This window comes from Chiloscyllium punctatum, chromosome 38, assembly GCF_047496795.1.
Source record: "Chiloscyllium punctatum isolate Juve2018m chromosome 38, sChiPun1.3, whole genome shotgun sequence".
NCBI lineage: Eukaryota > Metazoa > Chordata > Chondrichthyes > Orectolobiformes > Hemiscylliidae > Chiloscyllium > Chiloscyllium punctatum.
In genome coordinates this window covers 43,662,110-43,689,586 of record NC_092776.1, presented here as the reverse complement: position 1 = coordinate 43,689,586, position 27,477 = coordinate 43,662,110, and the positions used below count along the sequence as shown (strand labels likewise).

The 27,477-nt window shown below is 38.6% G+C and overlaps 1 protein-coding gene across 2 annotated transcripts in view; it reads left to right on the top strand.

Annotated features, from left to right (window-relative positions):
* Positions 1–27,477, top strand: part of ide (insulin-degrading enzyme) — a 125,369-nt gene that overhangs the window by 31,799 nt on the left and 66,093 nt on the right. For both annotated transcript variants that reach the window (XM_072557734.1, XM_072557733.1), the window contains exons 6-12: positions 887–999; positions 14,490–14,652; positions 16,418–16,510; positions 17,063–17,154; positions 18,264–18,344; positions 19,922–20,025; positions 24,508–24,610. In XM_072557734.1, the coding sequence (XP_072413835.1) occupies positions 887–999; positions 14,490–14,652; positions 16,418–16,510; positions 17,063–17,154; positions 18,264–18,344; positions 19,922–20,025; positions 24,508–24,610 (749 nt within the window). The remainder of the gene's footprint in view (positions 1–886; positions 1,000–14,489; positions 14,653–16,417; positions 16,511–17,062; positions 17,155–18,263; positions 18,345–19,921; positions 20,026–24,507; positions 24,611–27,477) is intronic.

Here is a 27,477-nt window from a genome sequence, read left to right as displayed (position 1 = left end):
GTCAATCTGGTGAAAATTGTAATGCAAATTCAGAATTCCTTTCAGCAGATCTTGCATAGTTAAGAGGTTTGTTTAATCAGCACTACCTTAATCCCCAGACTTCAGTGATGGAGGGGGTAGAAAAATAAGACATTTTAACCATTTTAAAATAACATTTGTCACATAATTAAAGTGAAGAGTAAGTTTGAAAAACTTTTTTGATGAAAGACCAGTGGCTCATTTGATCCCCTTGCCTGCCTAACGAAGTAAAGTAAAACTCAGAAGATATTGCTGTAATGATTGTCTAACATTTCAGGCACATAAGGCAGCTTGGATCAAGCCTTCACCCAGCTGGGCTACCCTTCATTGCTAGGGCACTGTGTTACCCAGCAATTACATTTCAAACAAGGACAACATGGTTTCAGGCGGCTCATAAATCATAAAACCATTAGGTACAGACCCTTTGGTTCACCAAGGCTGTGCTGCCAAAAATATATCATGACCTACGTTAATCCCACTATTCTACACGAGACCTGTAGTCTTGAATGTTACGCAAGTATTTTTAAAAAGGCCCTACCACCATCTGGTTGAAAATGTTTTCCTCCAATCTTCTTTAAACCTCATCTATTTCACTTGAAAATGATGCAGCCTTGATATTGACTCGGCTATGAAACAAGATTTCTGTTTTTGACATTTTGCTCTGTCTGTCTGTGTCTCTCTCTCTCTCTCGCCCCCCTTCTCTCTCTCGCTCGCTCGCTTGCTTGCTCTCTGAGTGTGAGTCTCGCTTGCTTGTTCTCAATTTAGCTTCATGGCTTTTTGCAGGAGTTGTCACATGATGGGAATTGGGAGCTTCATGTTGGCAATGTAAACGTGATTTGTGTGCGCTCAAACGATCTGTTGGTTCTAGAATCCCTCGATGAGCTGACTGACCTGGTGGTAAAGCTGTTCGCGGAGGTGGAGAATAAATATTTACCTGTCCCTGAATATCCTGAGCATCCTTTCCAGGAAGAACACCTGAAGGTAGTTGTACAACTTTGGTTGTAATTTTCCTCTTGCATTGTTTTTCAAGCTGTATACAAATGGCATTTATTTTCATACAGGTGTTCACTTGGCAAATTTTGCAGTTGAATTCAGACAAGGACATGTTATCGGTTTGTTTCATGGGATTCTGAAACTTGTGCATAGATTGAAACTTTGTATTGTGTTGAAATTTTAATTTAGTTTGCAGGAGAGGCCAAAATAGGCTGTAAAAGTTTTCATGGAAAGTTGTGAAGTGACAAGAAAATGGTGATATTTCTGTATTAATGTGATTACTTAAACAAGTTGTGATGAAAACTTTGCCGGTTCTTTGAACTGGGAATCTAAGTGCTTATAGGTGAATGGAAATTCGAGAATAGCAATGAAGTTATTTTTTAACCCAAAAGTTTGCTGTATGTCATAGAATTTGAATATATGACTGCACACTTGGCACCTAGAAGAGAAACATTTAACTGATATTTGAGAAAATGTTTACTTCAAAATCAGGTCCTTAGCATGAATATTGTTTTGATATTGGACTCAGTTCATACAAGAACTACTCAGCAGTGATACTCAGTGGTAAAGTATTACAGCTATCTATATTTGAAGAGGTTTGTAAGAAAATTCTACACATCTGTTCAAAGACTTGTAAGTCTTGCACTGCAAATATGTTATCATGTCAACTTCGTTTTCGCAATATAATCCAGGATAGAATGAAAGTTATCTTTCCCTGTATTTTATTGATAGGAGGTTTCCTCTGTGTGTTATACATTTTTAAAAGAATCAGTTTTGTTTTCTTAAGTGTCTGATTGGACAGAAAAAGGAGAGATGTAGCGTGCATAGATTTTCAGAAGATGTTTGATAAAGTGTCAAACAAGATTGTTAACAATGAGTATGCAAGTAGAGAATCCATAAATAGGCCAATAGTATTCTGGATGTATGAATTGACAAAGACTAAAATAGTTATAAATTTTTCAAGACGTTACTTGTATGTTGGATAAAATACTTTTGAGTGATAAGCCACCCAAAACTGCAAAGAGTTGAAGATGTAGATTTGTGCAGATAATGGCAAGCACATGGAGCTACAGTATGAGGAGAGATTTGAGGTGCACGGGATGCTATTTCCATTGAAGTAAAGACGACTGAGGAGATTTAATTAAAGTTTCTAGAAAAGTGTTTGACGTTTACTGGATGCATCAGGAAAACTTGATTTTTTTTCAGGTTTTGAGAGATGTGGGGATTTTTAGTTCAAAATAATCACTTAGAGTCATGGAGATGTACAGCATGGAAACAGACCCTTCGGTCAAACCCATCCATACCGACCAGATATCCCAACCCAATCTAGTCCCACCTGCCAGCACCCGGCCCATATCCCTCCAAACCCTTCCTATTCCTATATCCATCCAAATGCCTTTTAAATGTTGCAATTGTACCAGCCTCCACTACTTCCTCTGGCAGCTCATTCCATACACGTACCACCCTCTGCATGAAAAAGTTGCCCCTTAGGTCTCTTTTATATCTTTCCCCTCTCACCCTAAATCTGTGCCCTCTATTTCTGGACTCACTGGAGAAATTTGTTTACTCCCAACTTGTTGGATCATAATGCTATTCTGCAATCTGAACAAAGCAAAGTCTGTTACATCCCTTGTAAAGTTGGATAAACATTTGAATTTGGGAAATGTACAGGGTTATAGAGAGAGAAGAGGCAGTGGCATTAGCTTTTTATTTAACTTTAGCAAGAGCTGGTTGAGACCTGAGGGACTAATTATGTCCATTTATACTTAAAAACCTTTTGGTTTTATTGTTTGTAAGAAACAAGATATGTATGCGTGTTCCAGTGACCGGAAACTGATCTGGGCCAACATATAAATACTGTGGCTACAAGAGCAATTGTGCAGTAAGTAACTCTCCTGTCACACCAATGTCTGTCCACAAGGCACAAGTCAGGTGTGTTATTGAATACTGTCCGCTGGCCTGGTTGAGTACTGCTCTGACAACAATCAAGAAGCTTGACACTATCTGGGACAAAGCAGCCTGCTTGATTGGCACTCCATTCACTGCCTCGCACATTCACTTCTTTTGCCAGAGTACAGTGGCATTGGTGTGTACAATTTACAGCATGTACCGCAGTTACCCAGCAAGGCTTCTCTGACAGGACCTTCCAAAAGTGACCTTTACCACTTAGAATGACAAGAGTAAAAGATACATGGGAATACCATGTACCAGTTTCTATTTCTATGCAGGTTCCTTTCTGAGCAACAAGACATCCTGACTTGGAACTGACTTGCTCTTCCTTTATTGTCACTGGGTCAAAATCCTGGAACCTCCTTCCTCAGCAGCTCACAATGATCTTTTCCAGGGTGATTTGGGATAGACCATGAATGCTGGCCCTGCCCATGTCCCATAAATGAGTTAACAAAAGATATCTGGAAGTTGTGTCCCTCTGATCACTTGCAGAAGATTAGTCAAACAGGGGAACCTTGATTATCTGAACATGGTGGGCAGGCACTATTTTGTTCGGATAATCGATTATTTGGTTAATCGATTTAAATGCCTTTCCTCTCAGGCTCAGAGTTTTTAAAGTCTGCTCACCGTTCAGGAGGTAAGGCAGCAGCGTGTGAGGCCTTGCCCCCTGCATCCGCCCCGTCCAACACTGCCCCCTGCCACTGTGCAACACTGACCCTTGCCCCCTCCCCTGCCCCCATCCAACACAGCCCCCCCTCTCCGGGGCAACTGGACTGTACACCAACAAGACTGCTGTAGTTGCCTTTGTGGAGTAAGTCTCCAAATAGCGCACTCATTCACCACACAGCCACAGCCACAACCTTTTACTGCAACGTTTTGACAGGTTCCACCTTTGCCCTGTACAGGACAATGTTGGAGAGATTATCTGGGGAAGAGGGGTTTAGGGTACACCCTTGTAGAACTCCAGGGCAAGTGTGGGGAGAGAGAGGTTGGGCAGACAGTCATTTGGAGACATACCTGTTTAATCACTGTAACCAAAAGACGCGATCACTATTGGAAACACATCTTTGATGCAATGTTTCCATCGGGACTTCGAGATCTCCTTCAGATAATTCGATTTTTGGATAAGTGATATTCGGATAATCGAGATTCCTCTGTACTTGTTTTTGCACAAGTGAGACCAAGAGTATTAGTTGATGGTCTCTTGACCTATTGGAGATCTCTGAATTCAGAAATGAGATCGAGCAAATAAACAATTGAAAATCATTCAGATTTTAAGATATGTGCATCTGAGGAAGGTCATTTGTTCCATTTTGACTTCCATCCTGAAAGATCTAATAGTTACAATCTCAATCTCTTAGTACATCCACCAGTTTCTATTTTACATTAACACATCTATTTTACAGTCACTGCACTACCCAGAAATTCAGTTCCTGGGGCCTTTCCCTTCTTTGTGTACAAACTTAGAAAGCTTAGAATCATACAGCACAGCAGCAGATCCTTTGGTCCAACTTGAGCATGCTGACTCGGCATCCCAAGCACAATTCGTCCCTTTTACCTGCATTTAGCCCATATCCCTCTATTGCTTTTCTATTCATGTACCTGCCTAAATATCTCTTAAATGTTGTAATTGTCTCCATCTCTATCACTTCCTCTGGCAGTTCATTTCATACATGCACCAACCTGTGTGAAAAAGATGCCCTTCTGGTCCCTTTTCAATCTGTCGCCTCTCACCTTAATACTATGCCCACTAGTTTTTGGACTCCTCCTGTCCTTGGGGGGGAAAAAGGCCTTTGCTATTCACCTTGTAAATTTGATTTGATTTATTGTCACATATATTTATTACAAACACAGTGAAAAGTGTTATTTAGTGTCACCTCTCTCAGGTGGCATCTTAAAACACCCAACATAAAGCCAGAAAAATAAAACAATAAAGTTCATGATTTTATAGACTTTATAAAATTTATACTTGGCATCTGCAACTGTGATCTGCTTATGGAAAATAATTTCTCTTGTTCTCTGTTGAATAGTGAAAATTTGAATCCATTATAGCAGAATTGTCACTAAAATGTGATAAAAAAAATTTTATCCTTTGGTTTCCTAGTCTTTTTCTGGCATATTTGGTTATTTTCGGTTTCGGTCTTTGTCATTTCCAAAGGGATTCTGTTTGGACTGTTTCAACCATTCAGTTTAGTGTGAGCATATTCACAGTAATGCTGCTAACTCTGCAGTGTTTTATTTTCTCTCTCCTGTACCTCCTGGAAGTTTGTGACGAGTAACCTATCCAAAGGATCAAGTTTTCAAACTCCTATTGTGTCTAATTTAGATTCAGAGGCTAAACATAAATTTAAACAATTATCAAACAAGGAAGGGACTTTGAACTGCTAAGTTCAGAAGTAAGATTAATACAACAAGCATGGATAGGGTAAATAGGCAAAGTCTTTTCCCTGGCGTCGGGAGTCCAGAACTAGAGGGCATAGGTTTAGGGTGAGAGGGAAAAGATATAAAAGAGACCTACGGGGCAACTTTTTCATGCAGAGGGTGGTACGTGTATGGAATGAGCTGCCAGAGGAAATGGTGGAGGCTGGTACAATTGCAGCATTTAAAAGGCATTTGGATGGGTATATGAATAGGAAGGGTTTGGAGGGATATGGGCCAGGTGCTGGCAGGTGGGACTAGATTGGGTTGGGATATCTGGTCGGTATGGACGGGTTGGACCGAAGGGTCTGTTTCCATGCTGTACATCTCTATGACAATATGCTTAAGTTGGTGCATTAAAAGTAATGCACAAAAAGAAACAGGACTTTGGTTTAGGAACAAGTAAAGTAAGCAAGGATTAGAATGGAGAGTTTATTATTTTAACAGACTTGACAAAATAGACTGAATACTGAACTACACAATCTAAGAGTTTGGTCCATGATGTTATTTGCATCACAGGTAGAAGAATGTACCTTGTGCCAATGTTCTTCACACCATTCACACCATTCAGCCAGTACTTTAGTACAGTAATGAGAGTGGGCCACATTACAATAATGAGAGGAAGTCGTGTGATGGAATTAAAGACTTCAAGCAGTACATGAAGAATAGCAAGGTGTTTTCCAACTTCCTGGCCAAGATTCTTCTCTCTCTAGCATCGTATAGCAATGCAAAAACATTTCCTACATCTGACAACACAATGGTTGTATTTCACAATGATACATGACCTTGAAACACTTTAGACTATCCAAAGAGCTGCAATAGTTACAACGTGAAAGTAATTTCTTTCTCTCAAATCAGTACATCATGTCAGAGGAAAATCATGATGAAACATTATAACAGTCTGGTCACACCTCCAAATAATTTTGTGTTCTGTCACCAAGTGGAAAAAAGATACAAAGTAGTTCAGAGAAAAATGTGTTCTTGCTGCCTTGTGTCAGAAAATTGTTATTCTGAGCAATGGGGAAACAATTATTCTGATAGTCCAAAAGGGGGTGCATGTACTTAGGTCCTATGTAAATCAATTAAGTAGTAGTTTAAAAATTAAGTGCAAAATTTGAGACAACTGGAAATTTGTCAAAACAGTACAAGACATAATAGGATTGGATAACAGTTGCAGTCTTTTTTTTTGCTACTCTAATAATTAAAGTAGTGCTATAGTGGTAATATGCAAAATGAAACAAAGCAACTGGACAGTCTAAAGTTATGGTAGTGTTTGAGAAGTCATGATGACCATACAATTGAGTTCACTAAGAATTTTTGAAAAATGGGTAAACCTACTTAGCAGGAAATGTAATGAAATTAAAAAGGACATTACTCTTGGTTAATAGAGAAAAAAATTCAAAAAGAGCCTCCTATTGGTGATCATAAATATTTAAGTGAGGTGAAGATCTGAGTAACTGGCGGTGGCATGCTTGGTGAGACAATACATGTTTAAATAGGATGTTGGAATGAAACAAAAGGATAATTAGATTTCTTGAGTTCTCTACACAGTTGTTGTTGATGTAAAATTATTTGCTTGAAATATGGAAATATTGACATATGAGTAGCAAGCAGCTGAGTAGAAATAGGAATTGAAACAACTGCAGATGCTGGAAATCAGAAACCAAAACAGGTCTGCTCACTTGACCTGCTGAGCTTTACCAGCAATTTCTGATTTTCTGTGTGTAGAAATAGATTTAGTCTAACACAGACTTGGAGAAGCCAAGTGACCTAATTCTGTGCTCAAACATTGTAAGATTCAAGGTAGCTGTCTGCTAAACTGCTCTTTAAACACGTTTTATGGGAAACCCCCATGGGGCTGGATTTTCAGATTTTGGAATTTGTTTTCACTTCAGTTATAATTTGCGATGGACTTCGATGAATTGATTAGCAGCATTATGTAAAATCAAGTATTTTGACTAAGATTTTTTCCCATTTTTATTGTGTTGTCAATGGTTGTATTTTCATTTTAAGAATCAATAAAAAAATTTACCTTTTTTAAACAGTAAATTGAAAAACCCCAATATTTTGTACATACAAAAGATAACTTCTGATAATCAAGTAATACTTAAAACAGTGCAGAATCTGATGCCCAGTGTTTTACTGTGTTAACTTAATAGATGTAGGATTTGTTTTTTGAAAGAAGTATTTGCCAGTTTTAAAGATGACAATATCTGTTTCAATTCTTTTTGGTTTTTTAAAAAATCATTTTTGGGTTGAAATGAATGAATGAATTTTTTATTTGAAAACTGTCACCCTTTGTTATAGTAGCGGTTCAAGAGCATTTCTAGACAGCTTTTTATCATGTCCTCATTTGACAATGCCAGCAAATTTACCATCACTCAAAAAAAACCATAGTGCAGATATCAATGTTACTATACTATGGTAATCTAAATGTACCATTTATGTCTGTATCTGTGTTCATCAAACTCTGAATTTAACAACTCGAGCAATTGAGTTCAATTTCAATGAAGTCATGTATGCCTAAATAAACAGCACTGGAATTACTTTTAGGTCCAAATCTTGGTAACATCTTTGGTTACTTTGAGAAGCACATCTTTGGAAAGACAACTAACCTGCATACCTTGATTATACCGATAACATAGTTGCAATATTTCCATCTGTTCCTGTATCAAATAATTTATTTAAATTAGCTAATAAACTCCATCCTGCACTGCAATTTACCATAGAAATGGAGCAATCAAATGAGCTCCCTTTGCTTCATCAGAAAATGGACTCAACTGTTATCTACCAAAAGACGACATTAACTGGTCATCATACACATTGAGATTGCTATGGTCCCATACTACAAAATGAATTGTATTGGCAATGCAGTGAACAGAGCCCAACCATCTGCTCACTGTGTTAACTCCATGCTGAGATGGGACATATCGTAGATAGTTTTGATAACTGATACCTCGATCAAATCATTTTTCATATACCACAAAAACACTTGAAAGGGCTGATGTCCACCATGTTTGGCCCTCTGCGATGCACAAGCTATCTACAATTACTGTGGATAGGAAGGGATCTTAAAAGATTCGAACAACAAGGGCGGTCAGCTGTCTCATCTTTGTACCATTCAGTAAATCTGCAAGTACATTTCTCCACTAACGGAATGCTGCTGTCAAGCCAAAAAGATGTCTTACTCTATACACAAATGGGTAATGTGATTCCAGGTACTGAATTGCCTATTCCAACATCTGGTAGACTATATCAAGCAACACATCCTGGTTGAACATGCGCACTTGGCAGCATGCCGCTCCTGCTCAAGTAGCACAAGCTTTCAAGCTTCAGAAGATTATATTCAGACTAACATGTGATCCTACTATTGGAAATTATTGATTAAATAATCCAACTGTACAAAGTGTTAGACCCAAAACCAATATTAGGTTGTCAGTCTGGTCTGCAGTGTTGCATTTGTGCATGCTAGAAGCTACAAACATAAATATGCAAGATCGTGTTTTATTAGACAAAAGGAATTTGTACATAAACTGCACCTTTTTTTCAGGAAAATGGTCATGGATTCAGCCAAACTATGCTGTATATTTGTGGCAGAATCTACCTGCCTGATACGAGAATTAGGATGAATAGTTAACTGTTCTTGCTACATCTTCATGTCAGTTATGGCCCAACCAGTTAGTAGCGTCATTTCATTCTCTATAAAATGGCTTCTCTTTTTTTCCCTAAGTCTGTTTCTTGCATCTTAGCTCTGAGTGAGTGCAAGATGAAAAGCTTCAACTTCTGAGCTGTTTTATCATCCTGTTAGCAATGTATAAGCTCTGTACTACTAAGCATTTCTTTCTTCTTAATCTCAAAATGTAGTAACTGTGCTCCAGCCTCCATATGAATATTCTCTCAGCTATGCACAGTGGCAGTGATGTTCCATGCACAGTGATTGGTGGGCAGATTGCGGCAATAATTTCTGCCTCTTGTGGACCTCTGAGGTCTGTGCTGAGGAAAAGGAAATTTGAGGGAGCACTGGAACTTTTAAAGATCTATTGTTTTAAGTCAGCCTATCATGTTTTTTTTAGTTTCAATGAAAGTACTTCTAAAGTCAGCATCATTATTTGGTCTTGCTGTCTTATCACTGTCTCCAATTGTGATTATACTTTTTTTTAAACAGACTTAACTTTTATACTCATCTCATAATTAAACAATGGTAAATGCAGGGAAAGTCTGAGAGTGGGATGTACATATTTATATGTTCAGGCAGGCATTAAAAGAGGAGGGAGACCAGAATCTGACATCTGCCTTAGAGTCATGAATATAGTGCTTCTACGGCTCCTGTTAAATATTGATTAACTGAGTTAAATGCGATATTCTTTTATCCTCCCTTTATCATAATAAAACATACTTGTGAAAAAGACAGGCAGTGTTTGTTGATGCTGGATTGCCTGATTTATTGTACATGTGCAAGGCTCAAGATTACACAAGCGCAAAGGTTTGACAATATGCCTGCACAATTCTTTGGCAACACTTGAGCAGAAGGAGAGACCAAATATTGCGTAATGACTTAATATTATTTCTGTATGGGATATTCCACAAATACTCCATGCATTCGTGGAAAATAGACACACACTTGAAAAATATTGAAAGAAGTTGAAGCTTTTCATTTGCACTCACTCATCAGAACTAGGATGCAAGAAACAGACTTGATAAAGAGAAGACTGAGATGGACTATAATTGACACACAGATGTAGTAAGAATCGTTGCTGTTAATCTTAATTCTGATATCAGGTAGGTAGATTCTGATTGGTAGGAGTATTGCCACAGGAATACAGCCTAAGCACATTTGCTTTGCCTGGGTTTTACAGGGAATATCTTTTAAATGCTTTAGTGATTTTCTTAAATAATCCACATGATTTTAAAGTGAACTTTCAGTCTTAAGTAATAATTGTTGAATAATTAGCATATTTAATGAAATGTCAATTGAAAAGTTTAGGACCGGTCCAGACACACACTGCATGGATTTTAAACTGGATACCTTTTGAATTTTTTAATTTATATTTTGTTAAATTATTATTATTCTTGGATAATAGTCATTGCTGACCAAAAGGGGTAGCATATTAGTACTGAAAATCAATGGACAGTTTCGGGAGGCTTCTTCACTGTTCAGAAACCTTCAGTAGAAGGTGGAGGGTCAGAAACAACTAATAGGAAGCTGCTGACACAAAGTGGATCTGTACACATGGGCAGTGCTTGTTGACACTGGATGGACCAAATATACCATGGGATGTCCTAAGTGTGAGAAAATATGAGTTTTTTTATTCTCTGGGTTGGGAGTGATCTTGAGAATAATTCCAAATTGATCCGGGGTCAGGGCCTGCCATTTAACTCAAAAGCATTGGATGCTTGCAGGAATACCATTTTTCATATTGGCAGGTAGTCCAATGATAAAGATGTACGTATGGATACCTTTCAAAAAATCTTACTCACTAATGCATGCAATGTATGCTTGTCGGTGTCAGGAAATGACCTTGGAATATGTATGTTGTGCAGACTGCAGTTGTCTCCTGTCCCTGCTTAACTTAAAGCTTCTGGTGTGATATTCCTATGAACAATGGCTATACAACTTTGTGGAAATTCAGAGGACTTTAAGTCAATTGAGTAATTTGGACTAGAATTACATATTTGTTGGACTGAGTTGGCTGGCTCCTTTATCATGTTCCACTTGAGTTTTTATACCAACCAGCAGCTACTGTATAATGTATGGGATTGGATATGCCTAACTATGATGTTTCTTCACCCTTGTGGTGAGCCATAACATTCTTGTTTCATGAGACTCCCTTGTTTAGTTTTCTCCAGCAAACCTTTCCATATTTCTGCACCATTCCTTTGGGAGATCTTTTAGGGTTGTTTCTTAGCCCATCCTTTTTGCTCCTTGGCTATAAGGCACATGTTGGGCATGCTTCAGCGTATGTATTGATGGCAAGCAACTACTTCTCTCTTTCCATTTGTCAGTCTTCTCTGCCTCCGTACTAATCAGTCTCTTTAATCTGACGACCTGACTTGAATGGACTGACATTTCTTCCAACTGAACTTCAGGAAGATTGACTGTCATCTTTGACCCTTTGTCTTTAACTCCATTCCCCTTTGGTACTTTTATGTCTGGCTGAATCAGACTATTTTCAACCTCCCACATTCTTTCTCACCCTGACCCTGTATTCCTTTCCAAAAGTTATCTGCTTTAAGCTGCATACCTTTTGACCTCTATCTCAATTCACTACCACTGACCAACACTTCACTGTGCCTTTTTAAAAACATGAGTTGCGCTATTCAGCCCATCAAATCTATTCCATCATTGATTCAGAGGCATGGCTTCTAAGTAACTTTTACCAATCTACCTTCTTTGACTCAAAATCTATATGAACTGTTATCCAGCAAAAAGAAACTGTCTATCTCAGCTGTTGACCTGGCATTTTCTTTTTGTACAAGTTTCGCTCTTTGTGAAGAAATGATTACCAATTACTTTTCCAAATGGTTTGGTACTGATGTTATCATTTTTAACTGATTTCTATGTGCACTTGACTGAGACTTCCCCATCAGTGGGAACGATTTCTTTTATCTATTGTATTGATTTCATTCTGAATCCTGAAGTTTCAATCATGTCCCTTTTAATCTCTTATATTCTAGGGAATAAAAGTCTAGATCTACTGTCTGCCTATATGGTACAGTAATTCTTCCAAGGCTGATCTATCCTTTTTTTTGAGATGCAGTACCCAGAATGAACCTAGTAATCAACCTGTAACATAAGTGGCTTTTTATACAGTTGGAGTAAAACTTCCTTTGATTAGATTAGATTACTTACAATGTGGAAACAGGCCCTTCGGCCCAACAAGTCCACACCGACCTGCCGAAGCGCAACACACCCAGACCCATTCCCCTACATTTATCCCTTCACCTAACACTACAGGCAATTTAGCATGGCCAATTCACCTAACCTGCACATTCTTTGGACTTGTGGGAGGAAACCGGAGCACCCGGAGGAAACCCATGCAAACACGGGGAGAATATGCAAACTCCACACAGTCAGTCGCCTGAGGCGGGAATTGAACCCGGGTCTCTGGTGCTGTGAGGCAGCAGTGCTAACCACTGTGCCGCCCACTTTGCTTTCTACTCAAGCTTGTTTCTATTTTTGTTAAATTTTATTTTTGTTATAAAGGTTTAGACTTGATTAGAACTTTTTGGTTTTCTTTTTGTACATAACTAATACATTTTAGTTACATGTCACTCAGTCTGCATCTGGTCTCCCTTGGAAATCTGCTTTGTAGAATATCTCTTTAGACCCCAAGCCTGAGTTGGAGTTTCTCATCTCTTGTCATTACTATTCTCTCCCCTCCTCCTTTGTTGACCTGCTACAATGTTCTCCCAAGCTCAGTGCAAGCTTGAGGATAAGGACTCTGCTTTGAACTCAATACTTGACAGCCTTCTGTACTCATTAATAAACTCCATCTTTTAAAAAACCCTCTGCCTATTATGTTCCTCTTTTTACTATTGCACCCCATTTAATTACATGTTTAGGCAACTCCATATCTCCTCTTGACACTATTTTGTTTCTTTGTTAGTCCATTGACACTTTATCTCCACCCCTTCTCCCTTGTTGAAAACCTATTGTATTTCTGACTTTGGAGTGATTGCACAATGCACACATTGCATTATGTGCAACCACAGCCAGTAACACCATCTGTCCACAATAGGATAGGGCAAAGGAAATATTTGCACATGTGCCAATTATGTCACTGCATTCTGCATATAGCAATGTTGTCATAATCAGTGCATGGGCTTCTGACAAGGGGTCTGGTTAATGAAGTGGAGGCTGGGGCCCGAGTGGGTGTTGTAGACAATGGGGAGGGTATGGGTTCTCCCTCCAGCTGTTGCCTACTGCCTGCCGTCAGGGTGTGGGCTATTCTCTTTCAATGTTTCCACACTGTAAGTAATCTAATCTAATTAGGGTTGACACCTTTGTTTTACATTTTCTAGCAATGCTATTTCCTTCCATTGCGACAGAGCATGTTTGATTTTTGTGCCATCTACTGATGACGTTCACAGTACATGTAGCCATTTAACTACCCTCCGTTCTATTGGAAGGTCACTTGGGATAAAATAAAGGCTATTTTTCCACAGGCACTACGTGAACTGAATATTTTGGGCTTTTTCTGTTTTCACTTCGGATTTCTAGCATCAATATTTTGATCCTACCCATGTTCATAGTTTTAGAAGTGCAGAATCTCAATCCTTCAGTAATAATTCATTTTGGAGCTTAAGCTACATATTTTCTGCTTATTTTTTTCTTCCTTCCCAACCCCCCTCCATCTTTTGAGATCCTTATTTTGCTTTCTTTACATGAATTCAGTCTAATTTTTACTTGAGAACTCTTCAGTCTGATTGATTGAAGAGACTTACTGTTTGTTGTAGAGTTGACCGATCACCTGAAGACTGATTGCCTGAGGTCAAAACTGAAGATTAGACAATTTGAATTTAAAAGTCTTGCAAAAAAGAGCCCCAAAACAATCTGAGGATGGGCTTCTTTGCAAGTTGAATCATTGAAACCCTCTTGCATGTTTTTTGTTATTTGCTTCACATTCGCCAGCACTCCATGACACCGACACCCACACCCCACCACCACATGATGAGTAAAGTGTAGAATTAATCAAGTCACGAGATTTAAATGCTAATAATTGTTCATTGTCATTATGCATAAAATAGCTTCACCTGTAGAACTGAGGTCCATTTACAAAAAAGCTGATTTATAAACTTGAACAGTGTGTGTGCTCAGCTGTTGCAATCTTGTGTTTCCATAAGTTTTTGTCACCGCTGTTCAGTTATAAGGTTGCTTACATAAATACACCACAACTACTTTTGGAAAGCAATGTGTATCTTCTCATAGAAATTATAAAGGCATTTGTATGAAAAAAATTAAAATATTATATCTAAAACTCTCCTTGTGCCAGTGAAGCAAATTAAACCTGTGAACTAACTTGACAGCTATTTGCATAGGACAAAAGTAATTATAATTTTTTTGAAATGTAAATAAAAATAATAATAAAACTGCTATAATTTTTTTACAGCAACTGTACAAGGTGGTACCTATCAAAGACATCCGGAATCTATATGTCACTTTTCCCATACCCGACCTTCAGAAGTATTACAAATCAAATCCAGGTCACTATCTTGGACATTTGATCGGCCATGAAGGACCGGGGAGTCTTCTTTCAGAACTCAAATCGAAAGGTAATTATGAATGTTGTTTGTGGGAAATGTGCAGCAGTGTTACTTTCCTTCCCCCCCCCCCCCACTAGCTCTGCTTTCTTTCCCCTAGGTTTTTATATACTGTTGAAGTTTCCTTGTCAGCTGCAAGGGATGCCCTTGGCCATGTCAGAGCATTGCATTTTGGTCCACTCATTCATTTTTCTTTATCCAAAACACACTTTTTCAAGGATCTACTTGGTTTTAAGTTTCAAACCTCTGACTTCAGTGTGACTCCTGGAACAAATTGGATTATTCACTAAAATCTTTGGTGACATTTGAAGTGGAGTTTTTACATGTTATTCAAATAAAATTCAGTGATTTGGATTTCATGAACTCTTAAGTGTCTTATTTTCTGTCTGCTTAAAGATAGGGTTTATATCTAGTTTTATTCTGTTATCTTCCCTCCACCCCCCCCTCATATTCTCTCTATACATGCACAAAAACAAAAGGGGAGAATTTAGTTTTGAATGCCTGTTCGTACTTGGCTGCCAGTTGATGCATAAATGTGCCTGGGTGACTTGCTTAGTGTTTAGTTTCATCTTCTGAGGTCTTGGCAAGTGAAAGCACTAACCACGTGACCATAAGGCAGTCAAACCCCATTGCTCTGTAATATTGTCTTGTGTGTTAATGCTTCAGTATGCTGAACTATTACGTTCTGTTGTGCAATACTTTATGATAAGTTAATACATGATTATGCTTAACTGAGGCCTGGATAGAGTGGATGTGGAGAGCATGTTCCCACTAGTAGGAGAGACTAGGACCTGCAGGCACAGCATCAGAGTGAAGGGACGACCTTCAGAGGGTGGTGAACTTAAGGAATTCATTGTCGCAGTGGATTGGAGGCCAAGTCATGGAGTGCACTTAAGACAGAGATAGGCGCTTGATTAGTAAATGAGGTCAAGGGTTTTGGGGAAAAGACAGGAGAATGGAGTTGAGAAACATCAAGCACAATCGAATGGTGGAGCAGACTCAATGGACGAATGGCCTAATTTTGTTTCTATATCCTATGGTCTAATATCAAACAATATGCTGCTTTGCTGGAGCACATCAAAGTTCCCTACTGTGACTTTGCCATGTACAGTAATATAGTCCACTGTAGTAGTGCATCAGTTTGTTGCCCTGAAGCATAATTTTGTTTACTTTCTAAATGTTCACGTAATCAATGCTAACTTTTTTCTCTTCCTCAAAATATCCAGTGATTTATTCTGGTGACTCCCAAAAATCACTTTTAAAGTAAAAACTAAAATGCTAAAGAGTATCTGGCATTATTTGTGGGGAGAGAGAAGCAGTTGTCACTTAGAGTCAGATGACTCTTGTTCAAAACTCTGGATCATATTTTAAGTTCTTTTAAAATGTTTAGATTACAGAATCCCTACAGCGTGAAAACAGGCCCTTCAGCCCAACAACGACCCTCTGAAGACTAACCATTGTCCCTACCCTATATTTACTCCTGTCTAATGCACCTAAACCTACACATCCCTGAACACTATGGGCAATTTAGCAGGGCCAGTTCACCTAACCTGCACACCCTTGGATTGTGGGAGGAAATGGGAGCACCCAGAGGAAACCCATGCAGACACTGGGAGAATGTGCAAACTCCACACAGACAGTTGCCCAAGGCCAGAATTGAACCCAGGTCCCTGGCGCTGTGAGGCTGCAGTGCTAACCACTAAGCCACTGTGCTGCCCTTTATGTAAGATATTTAAAGTAAAAAGGTGCGCTAACTTTTTTCTGTGGTCTTTTCCAGGTTGGGTGAACACACTTGTTGGAGGTCAAAAAGAAGGCGCTAAAGGTTTTATGTTTTTCATCATTAATGTAGATCTTACTGAAGAAGGACTTGGTAAGTAAAGCGTACATTATGGTATATATGTGCTTTAAATTTCATATTGTACTGGATGTGTGAATATGAGTGATGCATGTCAAAAATTCAGTTGCGTGATTTTCCAGCATTTTTAAAAAAAAAGTAGCTATAGAAATATTAAATCTGTTCCAAGCAGCAACACTTCTGGCGTGCAGGTGACATCAAAGCTGACAAAAGTGAAGCCAAAGTTGATTCGGGCAGTACCCCAAAGTTTGCAGTGTTTTTAGAAACTTGTTTAAGTATTTAGTGCTTTGCAGTACATCAGGGTGAAGTTTCTTATATCTTGATGTTGCTGTTCGGCTAGCTTTTTCTTGGCTGGCAGATGGTGGCACAATGAGAGTATTTGGGGCTTGGAATGGAGTCATGATTTGGAATGTCACCAATCAAACAGGACTATCTGTTCACAAGCTTCCAAGGTAGTAACTTGATTTGTGTTCTGTTTGTATTTTCTTAGCTTATAGAAAGCTATGTGTATTTAATTTGATCCTAATGCTATGCAATTTTTGTCTTTCTTTCCTTTTTTGTATGCAGTGCATGTTGATGATATAATTCTACACATGTTCCAGTATATTAATAAACTGCGTACAGAAGGGCCACAGGAGTGGGTTTTTCAGGAGTGCAAGGTAATGAACAAAATCTTTCTCAATCTCACTTGAACGTTTATCCTGATTTACAGAGAGGTTTGAGGTGGATTCATGAAATTTTGCCAGAAGTAACCAAATGGGGAAAAAACACAGACGCATGTCCAATAAGAAATTTGAGAGAGCAAGATAATTTAGTGATTTAATATTGATCAGAAGTTGCAATCTGTTGCCCTTTGTACTGTCAGTATTTCACATTGGGTACATAAATAGTATCACTAATAGGATTTGGCAATAGGTTTAGCACTTCCAGCTCTTGGAACTGTGGAGGTAGCGCTAACATTATTGTGGATGCACTCCTTTATCAGAGCTTAAGATGGATATATTTAAAAAAAAAGACCCTTGGAGCTCTTGTGTTGCAGTGGTGGTGTCTCTACCTCCTGGGTTAGAAGTCTGGTTCAAGTCTCATCTACTCCAGAGCTGTATAATAGCATTTCTGAATAGGTTGATTAGAAACTATTTATAAAACCGATCTAGTAAAGAAAAGAAATAAAACTGGTCCATTTGTCGGCGAGGGGGGAGACAAAAAAGCAAACCCAGACCCCGTCCCACTTTCCCTACCTCTTCCTCAACCTCGATGGTTTGCATTGCTTATAACGGCTTTGCACATCAACTATTCAATTGGAATCAGAGATCATTTACTGCTGGTGGTTAATAGAAGGAAATTAAACGTAATGGTTTGGTGATGGGGCAAAAATTAATTTTGTGTAAGAGCATTTCTGGATATCGAAAAGAAACAAATCTCTGGAGCTCTTGTGCAATGGTAGTGTCCCTACCTCTGAATCAGAAAACCCAGATTCAAGTACCATATGTTTTCAGAGTTGTGAAGTAACATTGCATGGATCAGCTTTATAGATCAGCAGTTTTTAACTGAATCACTGGGACACAGCAAAAAATTTTTATTCTTGCTGATGCTCCAACCCTGAGCATTGAAGTGGCATTTCTTTACTGTTCAGTACCTCCTTTTGACATTTAAACAATTAGACAAATGGACTTTGACCACAATATTTGTTTCTGAGTAACTACTGTAAAGTGTAGCTCTGAATGTTCATCAGATAACTATTTCTGACTTTTTATTGTTTAACATTTAGGATTTGAATGCTATGGCATTTAGGTTCAAAGATAAAGAACGACCACGTGGCTACACTTCAAAACTTGCTGGCTCATTACATGTATGTAAATATTTCATGTTTGCTACTATGTTTTAACATTTTTTAAAAATATACACTGGAGAATACTTATTGTAAGGTTGACAACTTATCACAGTAAAGGAAGAAAGAGACAAGGGAAAAGGGAATTTATTTTCAAAATGTAAATCTCTTGACCCTATATTTTAATTTTTGTACCTCTAGCAGTTGACAGCTTTGATGCCCACTGAGTATAGATAACTCCAAAGTAGTCCTTAATGTGTGATCATTTTCATTCTCCATGGCACTCACGTGCAATTTAATTAACACAATTCTTGCTGAATATTGATTTACAAAACAAGTTATTCCCAAGCAGCTTGTAGCAGTGATTCCAATGGAGTCTTTACAGGATGGGGCGCAAAGAGAATTGATAGTTAGGGTTAAGTATTTCATTTTTTAACATGTGCTATTTTCTGAAACAGAGTTAGCAGTGATCTGCTGTATGTTGGTACTGTGTTTTGGATGGATCAAAATGGGTATCCTCTCTATTGGGCGCAAATGTGTTATAGATTGAAATTATAGTAGCTCGTTTGGTAACACGAGCCACTTTTTAAATTGCAAAGGTTTGGTGTCTAGTTCATGCACACCTGTACGCAGGAAAGTCTTGAACCTGACACGTTTGAAGGAGCTACGGAGAATTTTATCAATGGTAGCATTTCCACAAGATTTATGTTGTTGGAAGAATAATAAGTGGATAGGAGATGATCATCAGAGAAGTAAACCTGAGGATATATCCAAGTATGCAGATCATATATATATCTGTTTCGAAATATGGTGTGTTGAGATTGTTGGGATAGTGTGTTTAAAGAGATTCTAATTTTAGACTTGCGCAGAGAGGCCATTGATCAGAGTCCTAGGTACTTCGAAAGATAAGAGATTGTATTTGATGGCTGTAGAATGAACGGTACCTAGTCATACTAATATCCTAATCTACTCGGGCAATCTACCAGAACATTGATGGCATAGAGAAATTGAAGAGGAGAACCTTCTGCTGCTCTTGTTCAAGTCTCTGTGCTCACAATTAAACATCTAATATTAAGTAAGATAGAATTAACCATAATATTTCATGCAAATTCTCAGTCTACCATGTGTCACTTTAACAGTAGAGTCTGTGAACGTACTTTTTTATAGCTTTTGGATAGCCTTTGTGCTAATGCTAGGAGAAATGAGGACTGCAGATGCTGGAGATCAGAGTCGCAGAGCGTGGTGTTGGAAAAGCACATCAGGTCAGGCAGCAGCTGAGGAACAGGAGAATTGACATTTCGGGCATGAGCCCATTGTAAAATCTTGGAATTATTATTGAAGGACTGATTTCAATTTGCAATGTTCCTTAAAACTGTATATAAGCACTGTAAGGTGCTTGGAAACAGTCAATTCTGTTGCACGGAATTCTGAAGCTCTTGCCAGTAGTTTGAGATGCACTGTGCAGGTTTGTCACCTTGTTCTGTTTAATTGTTAGCTCAGTGCTTATGAAGATAAGTATACACAGTCCATAATGTTAGCCCAGATTTGTTATGTTAATGTCTTGCTGTATAGTCATTTCGTTTTCTTTAATCACCCAGTACTATCCCATTCACGAAGTGCTTGCAGCTGAATACCTGCTAGAAGAGTTTAGGGCTGACTTAATTCAAATGGTGCTGGAAAAACTAAGACCAGAATCTGTGCGGTAAGTTATTGTTGTAATATTGCCTATTTTTTTTGGCCAAAAGTGAGAAATAAAGAAACGCCTTTTTATTGTGATACTGAATTGGCAGTTGATCAGGAGTCAATAATCTCCTGAGCAAGCCCGTAGCTCTCAAATGAGCCATTTACTGGTAATTGCAAATTGCATTTTAAGATGGCCTTTTGTTAAGCAATGGTGCCTACCCCTTATAGCCTTGTTCTTTGCCCACAACTTCTTCATTTACTTTGACATTGTATGTTCCTCTTAGCTACCTTTTTCAAAAATGTTGTATTCTCAAAAGCTTGTTTGAAACTTTGTGGACAGTGTGTGAGCAATATGTTTTTTTAACAAAATGAGAAAGTTGAAATATTACTGAGTAATGCAGATTATAAACCAAGAAATAGCAAGGCGTTCGATAAGGTACCCCATGGCAGGCTAATGCAAAAACTACGGAGGTATGGCATTGAGGGTGCATTAGAGGTTTGGATTAGGAATTGGCTGGCTGGAAGGAGACAGAGGGTAGGAGTTGATGGTATAGGTTCATCTTGGAACGCACTTACTAGCGGTGTTCCACAAGGATCTGTTTTGGGACCATTGCTGTTTGTCATTTTTATAAATGACCTGGAGGAGGGGCTTGAAGGCTGGGTGAGCAAGTTTGCGGATGACACGAAAGTCGGTGGAGTTGTGGACAGCGAAGGAGGATATGGCAGGTTACAGCGCGATATAGATAAGTTGTAGAGCTGGGCAGTAAGGTGGCAAATGGAATTCAATGTAGCTAAGTGTGAAGTCATTCACTTTGGTAGGAGTAACAAGAAGTTGGATTACTGGGCTAATGGTAGACTACTTGGTAGTGTGGATGAGCAGAGGGATCTTGGTGTCCATGTACACAGATCTTTGAAAGTTGCCACCCAGGTAAATAGTGCTGTGAAGAAGGCATATGGTGTACTGGGCTTTATTGGTAGAGGAATTGAGTTCCGGAGTCCTGAGGTCATGTTGCAGTTGTATAAGACTCTGGTGCGGCCTCATCTGGAGTACTGTGTGCAGTTTTAGTCACCATACTTTAGGAAGGATGTGGAGGCATTGGAGCGAATGCATAGGAGGTTTACCAGGATGTTGCCTGGCATGGTAGGAAGATCATATGAGGAAAGGCTGAGGTACTTGGGGCTTTTCTCATTGGAGAAAAGAAGGTTTAGGGGAGATTTGATAGAGGTGTACAAGATGATTAGGGGTTTAGATAGGGTTGACAGTGAGAACCTTTTTCCGCGTATGGAGTGAGCTGTTACTAGGGGACACAGCTTTAAATTAAGGGGTGGTAGGTATAGGACAGATGTTAGGGGTAGATTTTTTTACTCGGCGGGTTGAGAGTTCATGGAATGCCCTGCCAGTAGCAGTGGTGGACTCTCCCTCTTTATGGTCATTTAAGCGGGCATTGGACAAGCATATGGAGGTTATTGGGCTAGTGTAGGTTAGGTAGGCTTCGGTCGGCGCAACATCGAGGGCCGAAGGGCCTGTACTGCGCTGTATTTTTCTATGTTCTATAACAGCTGAAGAATTGAATTAAATGTAAAGAAAAATTAAATGTTTCTTCCTTTAGAAAGAAAATTGGAGAAAAATCTCCAGTGACTAAAAAAAAAGAGATTCCACTCTTGTAAAAGATAATATCTAGTAGTTTGGCAGTAACATCCAGGGATATGAAGGTACTTAGGAAGAGACATTGAGGTAAATCATCACCCATGATCTAATTCAGAAGCTGAGCAGACTCCTTGATGGATTGAATGGCCTACTCCTGTTCCGAGATTCTTTTCCTCATTTGGAATGTGTTCATATTTATTTCATATCAGTGCGGTAAGGGCAGGAAATTTATGACATTCATTATATTTGCATGGTAACATTCATTTTCTCACCACTTTTAGAAGGATGAGACATCTTGAACATTGACTTATGCATGTTTATGTTAAGCAGTATGTGTGTGAATGCAGCAATTTGCTGTCACTTTGCACATCACCTAATAGTACTCACTGTTATTCTAATGTTTTATTTGCAACAGTTTCCAAGCTGTTCTGTCTTGCCTTAAATTTGAGGAATCTAAGAGGAACTTGGGTGCTATGATTTTAACTAGAACATTCTGATTTTAGCAATCCCAATTGCAACAACTCCTGTTCTAATTTTGGAGCAGAATTTCTGAAATGTAATATAAATGAAGGGACAGGAGTCAGCCATTTGGTACTTTGTGCTTACTTTGCCATTCAATAAGGTCATGGCTCATCTGACAGTGGCCTGAATGCCACTTTCTGGTCTGTGTCCATTACTCTTGATTCACTTGTACATTATAAATCTACAATCTAAAACTGCCCCCTTAAACTAATGCTTTTCACTCCAAAAGTTAAAAACTTAAGAATGTAAGATTTGCTTTTTTTATGTGGTTGTGGGAAGTAGGGAAGAGATACATATACAAATATACTTCCTCATAATTCATTACAAATGTTTAAAATGGTCAATATACATAGATGTTAAATACTTCTTGCAAATTGTTCAGATGCAATAAAGTTAACCCTGTATGAAATACATGATTAAATTTTGGATTTGTGAAATATTATTAGAGTCACTAGAGGGCACTTCTCTGTCTTTGAAATTAGGTCACCTTTAGTAAGAGAGCTGTGGATCATATAGTTCACCTGACTTGTAAATGCTTACAGTAATTACAGGTCGCTCTGCTCTAACGCGCTTTTGTTAATGTGAATTCGCTGTAATAAGATTGATGAATTGGGGACACTGTTTCTAAAGCATGAATTTTTAAAACATGTTGGCTGTAACACGATTATATTGCCAAAATGTTAAGCGCTGGTTCTAAAGTGCAATTTTTCTATGATACAGGGTTGCACAAGAACGCAACCATCATGTTATAAAATAACTACCTATATTGGGTGCAAAGACTTATCAATGTCTTCCCATGTTAAGTGTATAAAATTTAACCTGTAAAGTTGACTGTTGTGAGCCTGATGTATTGCCAAAATAATATAGAACGCAAACAGTGATGAATCAAAGATGCCAGTATTCTACTTTAAATTTAGGAGAAAAAGTCATCATAGTGAAAGATCATAGTAATGTGAAATATATTCACTGAATATTATTTTATAATGGATCACATAATATAGAATCTAAAGTGTGAAAAGAGGCCATTCGACCCACTGGGTACTCACCGACCAGCCGGAGAGCATCCCATCCAGAATCCTACCCTCTCCCTGTAACCCTGCATTTACCATGGCTAATCCACCTTGCCTACATATCCCAGGACACTATGGGACAATTTAAGCTGGCTACTCCATCTAACCTGCACAGGACCACCTGGAGAAGACACAGGGAGAAAATGCAAACCGAGACAGTCACCCAAGTCTGGAATTGGACCCAGTTCCCTGGTACTATGAGGCAGCGGTGCTAGCCACCGTGCCACCCTTTATATTTAGCATCTGCATTTGTGTTTTTAGAGTTTTCTTCTGCAGAAAGATTGTTCACAATTACCAAGGACAGTATATATTACGTGTTAAATTCCACCCTCCAGACACAAACCCAGTCCTGTTCCTGAAGGCTTCCTCAACAGCCATGGGATCCAATGTTGTCACTTGTTGCTAACCGCAGCCCCCTGAAGATCATCAGATTTTTAGTTGCAACCCAGAACGTGTATAAGCAAAGCAGATTTGTTGTTGACAGAAAGTAGGTTATGGATAAGTAGGTAAATGTAATTTGATTCTAGCCAAGTCTGGTATGTTCAATGCCCAGTCTCCCATGTTCATGTGCCAAAAATGGGAGACAAATCTATGCATTTAATTGAGTCACAAGCAAAACAAAATCAATTTTTTGGGGGGAGAAATAGTACTAGGATAGCCTGCAGTTCTGTAAATTCCCTCAATTCCTTGGCTGTAACTTGAGTCCAGCTTCAGCCCTGCACAGCCCTAGCAGACACTCCCATTGCTGAAGTGGCCTAAGTGAAGACTCCACTAGGCCTGCTCTGATTTGGCAATTTCCTTCATGGGTAGGACCAACCAATCAGTGGTTGCTGCCCTGCCTCCTACCTTTGCTCCTCTTCTGATCATAGATTCTGACTTATTGAGTAGTGACGAGCTGAAAAGAAGAAATCTGCAATGAATCATGGAGACGCATGGGAGAGACTGAATTTCTGGTTGGAAGAACAGCTCCCCACAGGTTCTGTCTTTTCGATGTGTGACTTTTCTCTAGGTTGATCACCTGGTGAGCGAATTCTCTCAGATAGTTTTGAGATTTTGGGGACTAATTCACCTGCTGCAATGTGTATTTTGAGCTGTAGTTACCAGTGATGTTCTAATTTTGTTAAACTATTTCCATCTTCCCTATTTGCTCTCAAGTTTGTGTAGTTCATTGCGGGCATTAAATACTTGCATCAAATTTCAGCTTGTGTTGCATCTGAATCAGCGTCAATTCCTTCATTTCTACTGTTCTTCCTCTTGACAGTGTGGCAGTGGTTTCTAAATCATTTGAAGGACAAACGGACATAACAGAGAAATGGTACGGCACACAATACAAACAGGAAGCTATTGGTGCTGATGTCATCCAGGTGGGAAACGTGAACCTTCAAAAATGGAAATAACGTACATTGTTTTAGTTGAAGTTTATTTCTTTTGGTATCCGTCAGGATACACTAAACTAAAGCAAAGTATCACAGATGTTGGAAATCAGAAACAAGAACAAAAATTGCTGGAGAAACTCAGTTCTGGCAACATTTGTAGAGAGAAAGCAGAGTTAATGCTTCAAATCCAATCTTACTACTACAGAGCTATTTTTCTCTTCACAGAACAAAAAATAAAGAACTGCGGATTCTGAAAATTTGAATCAAAATCAGAAATAGCTGGAAAAACTCACCATACCTACCAGCATTGTGGAGCCAACTGTTCTGAAGGAGGGTCAGTGGAGCCAAAACGTTAACTCTGCTTTGTCTCCATAGATGCTGCCAGACCTGCTGAGTTTGTCAAGCAGTTTGTTATGGTTTCGTCTCACTTTAATACTATTTGAAATATACTGATCTGTTAAATAGTTTACATTGGACAATTTCTCTTACAGTTGTTTAAAAATTAAAGAAGTAGGAACTATATCCAATATATTCATGGCTTTATGATATTACCCACGTTTTGTGTTAACTTGAGAGAAACCCAAAATGAACTTCTGTGTTGTGTCCTTTTACAGAAATCAGAATGTTAACGTCTTCCTTTTTCTGTTTAACACAGCACTTGTATATTGATGAGCATCTCAATAACTTATAAAAGAAAAATGGAGTGCCTGCATAAAAGCTAGCTAATTTGGTGTAAATTTCAGTCTTAGCAATCTGTGTTTTGTTGAGATTTGGCTGTGACACATTAAACCCAAGGAATTTAAATGTACACAGAACGCACAGGTTAGGAACAGCAGACCATTTGGTCGTGATAGCCTAGTCTGCCGTTCAATAAGATGATGACTAATGTGATTATGGTCTCAAATCCAAATTCCTCCCTTACACTGATAACTTTTTGGTTCTTGTGTTAGTCAAGATTCTCTCCACCTCCACATTAAAAATATGTAATGATCCCACCATGATCCTTAGAGAAGAACTTCCTCCTGTTCCCATCATAATTGGGGGAGCCCTTTTTAAATTATACCTCCAGTTCTGTCCCCTTTCATAAAGGGAAACATCCTTGCAGCACCTACCCTGTCTCATGCTTCTACCTTTTTCTTAATAAGATATCTAGAATTGAGGTAAGGTTAAAAACCTCACAACACCAAGTTATAGTACAACAGGTTTATTTGGAAGCATGAGCTTTCGAGGCGTTGCTTTTTCATCAGGTGGTGATGATGAAGAGGCAGCACCTCAAAAGCTCATGCTTCCAGATAACCTTTTGGACTATAACCTGGTATTGTGTGATTTTTAACTTTGTCCACGCCAGTCCAACACCTCCAAATCATGACTAGAATTGGGGGGGAGGGATGGAAGCATGGGTGATCAGTTGAGATGAAACTTACCTGAAAAACTTTCTAGGCATTTATGTTTTTTCATTAAATTGGAGACCAGAAGTGTAGCAAAGTACCCCTACTTCACATTTTCCCACAATATGTTCCTTCTGCCTAATTTTTGCCCACTCCTTAACCAACCTATATCCCTTTGGAGACTCCTTTATGCTCTTTTCACAACTTACTCTGGTGCTTGTCTTTGTATTATCAGGAAACTTGGCAACCATAAACTTTGGTCTCTTCATCCAAGTAATTTATAAAACTATTTTTATTAAATAATTGAAGCCCAGCACTGACTCCTGTGGCACATGAGTTATCACATCCCATCAACTTGAAAATATCCATTTATGCCCTTACTTTGTTTCCTAATAGTAAATCAATCTCAATCCATGCTAATTGCTTCCTATGCCATGAGCTCTTATTTTGTATAGTAATAATTTGATGTGGCACCTTGTCAAATGCTTTCTGCAAATCTGCATGCAGTAGTTTTGCTAAATTCCCTTTTGTGTACATTGCTTGTTAGTTAACCAAAGAACTCTGATAACTTAGTTAAACACTATTTCCCTTTCTCAAAAATGTTAGCTCAGCTTGATTGCATGAAGATTTTCTAAGTATCCTAGTGTGACCTCTTTAATAATAGATTCCAGTATGTTCCCTATGACAAATATTAGGCTATTCTGGCCTATGACTTCCAACTTTGTGTTCTTCCTTGAATAGAGGAATCATATTCGCAAGTCTGCTGGTGCCTTTTCCAGAACTAATGGAGTTTTGAATAATTAAAACCAATGCATTGACAATCTCAATAGCAACTTCTTCAATCCTCAGATGAAGTCCATCAAGGCTAGGAGATTTGTCAGCTTTTGGCATTGAGAAAGTTCAAAACTGTTTCCTTGGTGATTGTAATTGCTTTAAATTCCTCACTTCATTTCTCATTCTGTTAGTTATTCAGGGATATTTCTTCACTGTAGGACGAGAGTCAGAATGTGCATTCAATTTACCTGCCATACTCTATCTTCTATTATTAATTCTCCAGTCTCTGTCTCTTTCTTTCCAGGTGACTAGTGCTCACTCAATTCATTCCTACTATTTAAAAAAAAAGTTTCTCTCATTTTCCTTTCTCAGTCTTTTATTAATCTGTTATTCTTTGCTGTTGAGTATACTTGAACCAATCTTTTTACCTTCCACTCATCTTTGCAGAACTATGTGCCTTTTCTCTCTGTTTTTATACTACTTTTAACTTCCTTGCTTAGCCATAGATGTTACATCTCTCCCTTAAATCTATCTTTCTTCCTTCCTTTCTTTCTTCACTGGGATGTATATTTCATGAGTATTCTGAAATAACTCCTTAAATATCTATTTCTATATCTCTACAACCATATCCCTTACCCTAGTATTCCAGCCAGCTCCATCTTCGTGCCATAGGTTGTCCTTGTTTAAGTTTTA